A 12,266-nucleotide genomic window follows, 5' to 3' on the forward strand; every position below is an offset into this window, starting at 1 on the left:
TTCGTCTAAGCATCTGTATCACAAATATATATTTGACCAATTCCAAAACTTCAAGGAATGTTCACATGACATTTTCGAAGAAAAAAAAAAAAATCAAAGAGAAAATTGAAGAGTGTAGAAAGCTAACTACAGATGGAGGAATATGGGGAGACTGTTAACTGCATCTCTTCAAACAATAAATACTTCAAAGTGTATGTCACCCACTAGTCTTCAAGCATACTTCAGTTTTTCATCTCTGCACATCCTCCCAATACAGTTTAACATGAGTTTCTGATCAAATGACATTCCTGACAAACACAGTTGAGAGATGGGGAGAAAAGATGGGTGAGATGGGCAAGCCTCAGTGGTATGGAGGTACTGGCATATTCCAGATATAGATTAAAAGGAGAGGGGTTTCAAGGAATTGCTGGGGTGGTGGGGAAAGGTGTGAAGGAAAATTGCTGGGGGGTTGAGGTGGGGAAAGGTGTGAAGGAAAACAGTTGATTTTAAGGAGCAAAAAGATCTTTTTGTGTTCAGCAGTCTTGGTCTACAGAGGCAAAATGTGCATAACCCTAATCCCAGCCCTAACCAAGCAACCCTAACCAAGCAAACCCAGCCCTAACCTAACGTCTCAATAGATTTCATGGAGACTGATATCATCACAGTATAAGTACTTCTTGTGACATGATTATTTCATTAACATCTAGATGAGTTATTCTCATGTGATTCCACACATTAATAGGACAAGGAATTTGTAAGCCTAAACAAAAAGGCTAATAACTGCATACGATTTGTATTTAATGAATAATATACTTCTTCCAGCCTAGTAAAATAATACCCAGGATGTGTTCATGTGGCATTTTCTTTTATGACTTCAGACAGTCAAATGTGAGTGACTCAGGGGAACATGCATCTCACTGCCTGATGTGAATGAGTAACTCTGAGCTGTTCTGTGAAGAGGGATTGTCATGAATCCTGTGGTCCTTTTAATGTTCTCAGATCTTCTCTGGATGTAAAGAGAACTGCTTGTTTCAGTGCCGAATAAAGAGGTCTAACAAAAAGCCAAGCCAGAATCAAATCATATCAAAAAAGTGATGATCTGGTTGCCTTCTCCTGCCCTTCCTTTCCAAGCCTGTAACATCTTTAGACAGGATGGATGAAGTTTCCCATCCTTTATGCTCGACTAGATCTAACACTTGCAGCAGTTCTCCCATCGTTTCCTTAGTTTCCTTTCTCCCTCGCAATAAAAACATATTTGGTCTCCCACAAAAAGGCAACTGTTACTCTGCTTGTCTGTTCAGCTCTCACCCCATCTGATTTTTCTCTTCCATTTCTAGAGTTTTTAGAAATTTTAGAGTTTGTTCACAAAAGCAGTCAGAATTCCTCCTCTGCCAGTTTCATGCTAAACCAATTTGCCTCTCATCTTACTCAAACTGGCTATGTTAATAACATTAATAATCTCTTTTCAGCAAAATTTGGAACCAGAATTCCAACATCTTCATCCTTGTATGTCAATCATCTTTAACATTAACATCTATAACTTTACCCTTACAGAAATTCTGTCCTCTTTCCTTTCTTTATTCCCTCTATTCAGTTTATCACAGTTACTCCCATAATGTATCCTTAGATGGTCCTTCATCATTGCCCTTAGGTTTTTTTCTTTTGCGGTGGCACACACCTCTATTTTTGATACTCTCATTTTGATTTTTACACTAGTTTTATGTCAAGTTAATTTCATCTGCAAACAAAAAATAAACTTCAATTTCTATACTGAGGAGATGTTACTTCCTGTAACTATTCTTCAATCTACATTATCTATTTGTATATTTACACTGTAGATATACCTACATGCATTGCTGTTAGCCAGAGAATTTTTTAATTCTCTGGCATTCAGGATTATGCAGAAAAGCCACGGGCCCCCTATAAGGCATACACAAGTTTATAAAAAGAGTTTATTGATGTCTAAAACAAAGAGGGAGAGTCCAGTCCTGAAAGTCAGCTTCTAAAATTTTGTCCTGCACTTATCATTTATGATTCAAGAGTTTGAAAGGGTTTATTTCACTCTCTAAAGTGTCCAGTGCCCTAGGCAAATTAACCGCAGTCAGGTATAACCTGATGCTCACTATGCTGGTTCAACAGTGGCCACTTCCCCACACATGGAAGAAGATCTCATACACATTCCTGCTGTCAACCCCATTTTTTCTAGGTGGTGACATGAGTACGTGCGTAGAAGGCTTGATAATAATTTGTCACTACTTTGAGCTCCAGGACATGACATATGAATTGTATGCCACAGGATTTCTCAGACTGCAGGAATAAGCTTCAGGGCCCTATAAACCTGGAGCAGAGCTAAATGAAAACGCATCTTAGTAGTTATATTCCTCTCATCAGCCAAGGAAATATGGGACACCTCAATGAGACAGTCAGCTTGAACACTCAGTGGATGCCAAAAGAATCGTAAATGCTCTGAAGCCATCTTGTACGTTGTACACTGTACAGTGGATTGCAAGTGGCTGGATGTGTCAAACATGTCTAAGAAAGTCTTCCCTGGAACAGCTGAAGACAGTCACTGGGGAAGGGTGTGGGAATGGGGTTGGTTCTCAAAGGGAAGATCACACTCTGAACCTACCCAGGAAATGAGAGGACTTGTCCAAGAAAACATCTTCAGAAGGATAGCTAAGACATGCTCCTTGCTATGACAGTCTTGGGCACTTCCCTGGGAATCCCAGTAAGGGTACAAGTTGAATGTAAATCACCTACCTAGTGAGGAATCTCAGAAAGCATAGCTAGTTCAGTAAAAAATTTTATGGGTCTACTTGAAACTACCATCAGAAAATGGGAAATCTGCATATCTGTCATGTTGAGGAGCGTCATTTCCTGCATAGATAAGCATCTACTTAGATCCTTTCATAATGGAGCTGTATCAGCCTTGCCTATCTCACTCCAGAGCTGCCACTGTTGCAAGGTAGGATTGAATAGACTGGGAAAAGAAGTATTTATCATCAGTGTGGCTCCAATGGGTATTTTACACATAGTCCTGAAAAAAAGAATTGCATGAGGCTTTACTCTGCCAAACCACAAAAGCTGGATTCAAAAATGCAAAATTAACTGGTAAGTAAATTCTTGGGGAGGAGGGACACCAGAGAACATATAAGCTGTGCATTACCAGGACAAATTCTTCCCAGGGAATGGGAAGCATGATACTTCTGCCACCACTTACAATGTCCAAGGAAGAACTGCAATTGTTGGGAGCTGGGTAACATGCAGGGCAAAATGTCCTCATAAAAAGTGCCTTCTGGATAACACCCTGGCTTGAGGCCACACAAAGATATGGATAATATAAGCAGTTATCAAGAGCAGCTTGGAGCCCTTTGATCTATTTTATTGTCCAAATTCTGCTTTGAACAATAAGAACAGAAATCCAAGTGTGGACTTTTAATTAAGGCAGATCAGGGTCTGCTCCAAGAGGTAACAGGTCTCCAAGATGAGAGAGTCTTTTACTTTACCCAAGGAAGCCCATGAGAGAAAGTTCCCATTGTAACACAAACATGACTGCTCATTGCCAGTGTGACCAGGTCCTTTATAATGCACCTGGCAGAGAGGGAGACTTGCAGAGCAGAGGGGAATTTTAAAATGATACTGGAAATTCCCATGCTAAGTGTACACAAGAAGGCAAAAGATAAGGCATTCGATCTGTATTGCCAGGAAGTTGACAGGATAGAGAAGAAATCATGCTTACCAGCCTTCTCATGGCTGTACATGTCCTGTGTACAAAAGGTAAAGGCCCCTCTTTGCTGATTTTGGTGTTGTACATTGAAAACTTCTCTGGCAAATAAAATTAAGTATGTATACTCCTGATGTGGGCATGCCAAATAGGCAGTGATCTGGATTACAATAATCTAGAATACAGTTATAGTGTCACTGGAAGGAGAATCTTCTCTTTGTTCCAGATCTGAATATTCTTTTAGAAATTAAAATTATCTTTCTAACTAGTTGCCAATTCAAGCAAAACTCTTAATCTTCCTCTAATCCTTTCCACACAGTCCTTTACCTAACACCCGGGCATATTCTTCAAGTCTGCTCTCCCCCAAACACCCACACACAAGCTATGACTATGTCTTGCAGATTCTTTCTATGTAAGGCAGCTAAAATATGAGCTTTCCTATCTATAAACACAGGAAACCTCACTCAGGAGCTCAAATTTTAATTACTACCGGTTTTTTTCTCTGACTTTACTGAGATCACTTCCCTAGATATCATGCTGTGAACCTGTCATCCTTTTCTAAAAGTACTTTTATTTTTTCCCTCTTAAGGCTACTCCATTATCGAATCCTAGATACCCCTTACCTGCCACAGAGGACAGGGAAATGAGTTTTTGACTCTGTCCTGCCCATACTGTGAGAAGCCATTCCTTCTGACTACATTTTTAAACAGAGACTTGTACCAACTGAGGCTGTTTTCTCAGGCCTCTTATGCAACCTGCATCTTCCCCAAAACAGAGTGATCTATGGTTCAGGCTATTCACTTAATTTATGAAAACTACATATGTAAGCATGCACCGTGGAAAAACAGCAATGAGACTACTGTCTTGTGTTCCATTCACTTAAGCACACCAAACCTGCACAGCTGACAAAACTAGAGTCTCTTATTGCCTTGTATTTTCACAAAACTCTCATAGCAACTAGTCAGGAAATCTGCGAAGATCCACTGGTAGCCATGGGGTGACAGTCTGAATTTAAACAAAAGGGGGTTGCACAGGTGGGAAGAGACTGGCCTGCACCTGAAAGGAGCTGGGATTAGTCTTCAAAACTCAGGTTGAATTTCCAGTTGTAAGGGACCATATTTCTACACTTAGCCAAATTTCTGTATTTATTTCAACATGTCACACTTGTGTAGAAGGCTCACCTGGAGCTGTTCCAAAGCACAGAAAGTATATCTTGAATTCATAAAGCCAATCTCACCAACAACTGCACCAGCAAAGCCAGAATATTCTTACATATTTTAACATTGTGCAGACAGAGAGAGGTCACGCGTGGGCCCACTTGACAGCGAACGTAGGGATGATATTTTCAGGCTTCCCAGTCCTCAAAGAGCTCCATGTAACCATACCCCACACATTTTCATTTGGAATTCTATGGGCCTTAGTAGAACCTACAACACTTACTTTATACAAAACTATTCTGGTTTTTTGCAAACAATTAGACACAGAATTTAGACACGGAATGCTAATGTTGATATTCTCGTCCTTGGCTATTGACATTCCTGGATACCAAGGGATGCCACTCAACAGTGTCTGCCCAGCAACATCCCTGTCAGAGGAAATCTGAAGGCAGGTGTCTATACTGAAGGGAAGTATACATATTGTAGGGCAGGTGTACCCTGTGGCACACTTAGTAGTTTCGGTTTCCACCTATTCATCCTGTCCCCAGGCTGACTCCCTGCTAAGGAGAGATTTGCATGCACCTCATCCCCTTGCAACCTTGGCTTCCTTCCTCCGGAGAAAAGCTCAAGCATGCAAGCAAAGAAGGAGCCAGTGGGGGCTTTTGTGGGACTACAGGAACACTACGCAATAAATTACAAAGCAATGTCTACCAGGATAGCCGTAGTCACTTTGTCCTACTTCAGCTTCAGGCTTCACACACTTCTTTAACTATGTCAGAAAGTCCTCTCTATCACAAAAATGTTCCCTGGTTAAGCAGAGAGTGATTCCCTTACTCCACCTTCTTCTTGCTAAAGTACATAATTTTTCTTCAGTCTTACAGAATAAAGCAAAATTGCTGGCATTCTTGTGGCTCTTTGCTGAAACATTTTTAATTTATTAACGTATTTTTAAAGGCATTATTAATGAAATCAAGTACAATGTTGTAGAAATGATCTTATTAGTGCTGCACATAGTTACAGTGATTGCCACTTTTTACAGATACACTGCTACTCACCCAAAGACGGTGTCAGCTCTGCTAACTGCAACTTTTTACTGCATGTTTATATCCATTTGGCAATGTGCTACAGCTCCAACACCTTTTCCAACTCCCTGATTTCCAGGATGTGGTAAGCAGGACCTGTATTTTTATTGAACTCAACTCCCTCTGTTGGACTGCAGCATGTCTGTATCCTAAACCATAAAATGTACCTTTGAAGCATACCTTTGGTTATATAAACTGGTAGAAAACTGTGCCAAAGATAAGATTGACAAAATGAAAAATAGTCTTCATTAAATGTATGCAACTACACTAGGAGCCTTTTAATAAGAAGGGTCTCTCCAGCCCTTCAATAACTATGAGAAAACCCCTGCTACTACCTACAGGTAAGAATGCTTTTGTACATAGATGTGCACTGGCATAGACAGTTCTCATGGGAAGTAGCAAGAGTAATTCTAAGGAAGAAAAAACAGCTAATAAGACAACATCAATCTCTGAAGGAAAAATCAACTTGAAAAGCAATATATTAAAAATTTTTGGCAACTTTTAATTTATTTTACTATTTATGCAGCTGAAAGCACTGTAGACTACATGAGGAAAGAATAGAAACATTAGTTTTGTAAAAGTCTCTAGGGACAATACTGCAAATGTCACCATAAAAAGATTTTCAGCTGAACACTTTTTGATTCTCTTGCATTTTCTCTGACAACCCCAGGATGGATTAAATTTGATACTCTGTATGCTTACTGTATGTTTGATATGATCTGTTTAGAAAGAAAACACTGGAGATCTTCCAGTGCATTTTTAATATGTTCAGAAAGAAAAAAGAATCTGAATTCTTTCTCTTCAGACCATTAGAGAAAAGCTTCATAACATATTTCCTACCCAGGACACTACCTGCTTTTTCTAACAATTGGGGAACTTACTACAGAAATTAAAGAAATAAATGGCTTATAAAGAAGCAGAAAGGAATTAGCTTTTGGTTCTATCAAAAGAGAAACCTTGAAAGACTATTATCTTCTAAATAAAGATGATTTGAGGTTTCCTTAATTGATAGACTTACGGAATAATTCATACAAGGAAAAGATAGAAATGAATGTGGTATTATTTTACATTGAAGGGATTGAAAAAGATGATGAAAAAAAAGCTGAAGTGCCATATTCCTCCTTGAATGCATAGCCATAAAGAAAAAAATAGCCAAGACAAGCAGAAGACTCTATATGACGCTGTAGACAGACAAGGTATGTTATAATACACAGTTTAAAATCTTTATTATCTTTATTAAAACCATTCATAAGAAATACCAGAATCTTTTTACCACAGTAGATTTACCCAGCAAAGAAGCAAATCTTGCCAATTCTCTCGCAAGTTTCATTTATTTAAAGTTTCTGAGATTTGAATATGAAATAATTTATTCCCCAGTACATCTCAGGTTCTCAAATTCAGTGTGCGACATCAAATGTACGAGCATAATGACAGCCACGAGGATCTTGGTAAAGCTAACTATGCAGAAACCGGCTGCTGCTGGGATTCACACATTTTAATTTTTATGAACTTGGACCTGTGGAGCCAGTTCAACTTGTCTGCAAGTACTTTATATATCACTGCCAAGATGAGCAGAGAGTGCAAGACATTGCAATAGACCTAACTAAAAGAAAACTAAAAAAGCAGCATTTTATACATATTTAAAATAAACATTAAAAGATGTTTACAAACTAAGGTAACAGCTGAATTGGGATGCCTTAAAAATCACTGGAAAGATGAAGCCATTGGCCAGAGGAAAACCAAATGGTGAGTGGAACAGAACTTGGGAATATTGGTAGTGATGAATTACGAATTGATATCAATATCATCTACAGGCGATATCAAGTGTTTCCAGCAGCAAACAATCCATGTCAGTGCTCTCTAGCTTCTTTTAAGCTAATAAAATGTCTTAGACATCACCTCCTGGGAAGGGTATCAAATGGCAGAGGAATACAGAAAACATTTCTCCCTAATTGCAAGTTATGAGAGCAAGGATCATGAAAACATATGTGAAAGAAAAGGGTGGTGGGATTCTTGAGGTTTAATAACTAAAAATGTTAAAATGAAAGTGGTGAATGAATGGCTAACAAACATGCTATAGGAATACCATGACTGTTGCTGGTTTGATGGCTGATGTTCTGACAAATCCTGACAGGACATATTGCTACATACTGGCATATGTCAAACACGTAAACCAGCTTTGACCATCGCTACATTTTCTTTCTGCACATTACAAACACCCAAGAGCCCACTGCTACAAGAAGAAGAGAATTGGCCTATCGTTAACTCACCGAGCTAACAACACTGAGCACTGCCAAGGGAAATTACCTGAAAATGCGATAAGATGGTGCCTTCAGCTAGGCTAGATTGGTGCACAAGCCAAAGCAAACAAATGGAGAGCAGACTTAAAACCTGGGGTCTCTGAGATGCTCTGAGAGGAAAGCTGACAAGTTTGAACTACTTTAACTTCAGTACATTTTAAATTTCCTAGCTCTGTCAAAGAAATCAGCACTATAAAATTGGTATGTCAAAAGATAGGAAAATAATTTGATCACACTGTAGAGATAAAACAATGCAGTAAAGAGACCAAATCAAAGAAGGATGAAAAAATATATCTATTTCTATCAAGTTAGAGTGGCTAAACGTGATGCCTTAGCACTGTGCAAACACTGATGTATGACTACGTACAGGAGCATTTGAAGCACCTGGTTTGAGACCCAGAGCACCTGAGCCATAGTCTTTGGCCTGGCTGAGCTGAGAGATGGACTTAAAGGAGGAGGAAGACGGACACAAAGAGATTCCCACAGGTACTGCTGCGGCATGGGCATGCATTGACCATGCTTCCCCCATAACTGCAGCAGAGCTAGAAGTGAAATCTAGAATCCCTATACCGCGTAAAGATTTACCTATCAACAGGGAACGTACCCAAACGTTGTCGCTTTGGAGATGCAAACGTTGCTAGTGTGAATAGTTCTCTCTGCAGCTCGGCTTTCTCTCATGGAAATGAAGCTTGATAGACATCAGAGTGGTGGGTCCCTGAGCAATCCTAGATGGTCACTAACCAGTTACATAACCTCAGGAAATCATATCACTTTTCTGTGCTTTTGTCTCTTCTTGTTTGTCTTGTCTGCCTGGAACGGCAAGTTTTAATGTGATTAAAGTAGAGAGTGATTATCTCTCGATCTGTGTGTGTAATATTAGAGTTCCACGCTGGAGTTCCCAACGTTCTCAGCTGGGGCCACTAGGTGCTGCTGTAATATGAGTAATTAAAATAATAACTATTATTAAGGAAATTGCATATATTCTTACTACAGGCTGTTTCAAAAAGCCTGAAAGCCAGAGAAAAAACTTATTCTAAACCTGCACATTTTTTGAAAAGTAAGAACCGAAAGACCCGATTATTCACTTCACTGGTGCTCAAAATTTTTCCTTCTACCTTTTGCAGCTTTGCACAAAAAAGCTGCAAACACCTTCCCCCTTTAAAAAATACGCTGAACAAATGCAATTTTTTCCTACTCCATTTCCATTTTTAAGCCCAGCTTCAGCAGCTTGTTATTATGCAAGCTCATCCAAATCATTATACTCCAAAATCCTTGCCAGCTACACAATCGTGCACCTTATTCACGTACTATTTGGATGAGAACAGAAAGGCAAAGTCTTCAGCATGGGGGAGCATGACTGGAACTGCAAGTGATTCAGTAAATGCATGGTAATGTTACTGAGGCTCAGATTTTGTACCTGTCCGTTCCAGAGCCTTCTAAGGAGGCTTTATCTTATTAAATGTAGTTGACTAGCCATAAACACAGTACAAGATTAATAAGACTCCGTATGAATCACAGTCACAAAATGCTTCTTGCCTGAGAGTATGAAAATGTCTTTAAGCAGCTGCCAACTCTAGCTCAGAGAGCTATATGACTAAAGTGCTATTTCTGAAAGTCTTGGAGTCAGTGCATCTAACTGGACTTTACAGTGGACAATCCAAAAGGCTATTTATATTCAAAAATAATTTGGCAAGTCTTGTTCATCAAACCAGTTTTCCAGACACAAAGACTCCACTTAAAAATTTGTTCTTGGATTTACTGCCCTTAAAAATGAAGTTAAATGGAATTATCTGGATCATCAGAAGAACAGGTCTGCTAAGGCAGTTCTGGATTAATTGGAAGTGATGGAGTTTTGCTGCTGGGTTACCTCAAGACCCAAAGTTAGCGAGCACAGAAATGAAGTGACAAACACTAAGCACATGTGGAAAAAAAGTACCGGGAACGCTATATGAGAATTAGGACTTTATGGTAAACGTGGGACAGAATATTCACAGATTAAATAAATCATTATTAAAAAGCATTTTAGGAAAGCACAGAGGTGCCAACACAGACTAAAAATATATTTTATTCTTACCATTTGAGACTGGCTCCGGGGACAGCCATTGATATCTTCAACCTTTTCATTTGCTAAACAAAAACAGTGAGGAGAAAAGCAGAAGTAAACAATGAGATAAAACTTTCCTTTCCACCCCCTGGCCAAAAAAACCCCCCAAAACCAAACCTAAAAACCAAAGCAAAAAAAAAACCCCAAATCAAACAAGAAGAGCAGAAAAGACACAGCAATAAAGTGCACAGGGTTTTGTTGACACAGAGCTCCTTTCTAAGTAAAGCTCAGTCGTACAGTAACAACACTCTTGTTAGCAGCAGTTGCTTCCACATGCCAAATCATGCAAAGGGGGAAGTGCGAAGGAGGTCGCTGCTAATTCTTCAGCCCCTGCAAAATAACTGCTGACATGAAATCTTCCACAATTGTCTTTGCAGGGTCAGGATACAGTTTCAAGGCATCCCAGAAAGTATGAGCCACTCCAACTAACAAAATGCACACATGGGAGACATATGGTTTAATGGAGCATTCATTTCTGACAATTCAAAGTGTGTAAGATACAGTTCTGGCCATTTAAAGTATGGTTAAACAGCCACTTCCAAACATGCTCACATAAACATATTTTTTAATTAAGACAAGGAAGAACCACACAAATATCAGAGACATATGGACCCAGTCAAATTGTATTATTCAGGGTTCATCTTATTGTTAAATACATTCAACTTGAATTATATATTCCCCCATGCAAGGAGTCAGCTCGCAGTGCTTCTCTCAGCCCTGGTCTTACCGATGATCTGGATGATTTCTGCTAGCAGAACTCCATCTGCAATGTCCTGTTGCAAATCCTTGATCAACCGCTTGTGGCCAGATTTTGCTAGGTAGTGGTTAGCCCAGTCAGTGTAAATCTGCAGAGCAGAGAGGGAGGGCAAGGGGGAGAGGGGGAAGAGAGAAAAGAAGACAATAAAAATTCTTAAAACAAATGTTGGCTTGCACCAGAACTATTCTGGATCACATTCCCATTTAAGAAGTCAGCACCAAAGGAAACAATTTTAACGTTGTGTTTTTTGCCTTTTTTTTTTTTTTTTTTTTTTAAACAGCCATGTCCCTCCCCCTGCCATTCTCTGGTTTATTTTAACTTCAAATGATTCAGGCTGTTTCATGAGGGTTCAAACTTGCTGTGACCAAGCAAAATTCCCCTTATGACTGTAAAGGAAACTCCTGTCATAAATCAGTCACATCTACCGCAATTCCACCTCCCACCGTGTTTCTACCTCTACGCACGCCCCACCGCCAACTTTCACGCTCCGGGGCTGCCTAAGAGAAAGTGATAGCAGAGACGCGCGCCTGTGTTTTGGTAAGAGTTCATCGGGTTGTCGCTGGTGATCCGGCACCTGGCGATGTCTCTGTGACACTTTCTGCAGTAATCACCGTGTCCCGCCGTGCGGGGACAGGTCGTTCGTCCCCTCGCCTACGGTTCAGCGTGCTGTAATGTGCACAGAGGAGACTGAGAGCGCCAGATGTACAGTAGTCTCATCGCTGGAATTAGAGTATATATTCTGGAAATATGCTGCGTCCTTTCTCCGCCAAAAGAGGAGGGGGGAAGGGTGAGACTGAGCAGCACCAAATATTTAGCAACAGGCAGCGCAAAAAATGGCATTTATTAACAAAAGGTTGAAAAGGACCAGCTGAACTACATCCTCCAAATTAAGGGGGGGGGGGTGAAGAAAGGTTGAAGGCATTTCATAAGGCGTATATGTACACAGAGAGAGCATTTGGTAACACATGCAGCAGCCACACAAGGGGAACCAGGTTCACTTAGGGCGAGGTAAGAGGAACAGACACCTTCCCCTACGTATGGACCGAAGGAATTGTGCAGCCCAAGAGGTGCTCCCACCATCGCAGGGTGTCCCAGCACCCAGCGTGCAGAGGCACCTCGGACTAGCGGAGCGTGGCGCGGGGGTGTCACACAGCTGGAGGGTA

The 12,266-nt window shown here is 40.2% G+C and overlaps 1 protein-coding gene across 3 annotated transcripts in view; it reads right to left on the bottom strand.

Annotated features, from left to right (window-relative positions):
- NAV3 (neuron navigator 3) overlaps positions 1 to 12,266 on the bottom strand; it is a 420,281-nt gene that overhangs the window by 182,103 nt on the left and 225,912 nt on the right. For all 3 annotated transcript variants that reach the window (XM_052774469.1, XM_052774467.1, XM_052774468.1), the window contains exons 2-3: positions 11,074 to 11,191; positions 10,317 to 10,369 (exon numbers count right to left, since the gene is read on the bottom strand). In XM_052774469.1, the coding sequence (XP_052630429.1) occupies positions 10,317 to 10,369; positions 11,074 to 11,191 (171 nt within the window). The remainder of the gene's footprint in view (positions 1 to 10,316; positions 10,370 to 11,073; positions 11,192 to 12,266) is intronic.

Source organism: Harpia harpyja, chromosome 23, assembly GCF_026419915.1.
Source record: "Harpia harpyja isolate bHarHar1 chromosome 23, bHarHar1 primary haplotype, whole genome shotgun sequence".
Classification (NCBI taxonomy): domain Eukaryota; kingdom Metazoa; phylum Chordata; class Aves; order Accipitriformes; family Accipitridae; genus Harpia; species Harpia harpyja.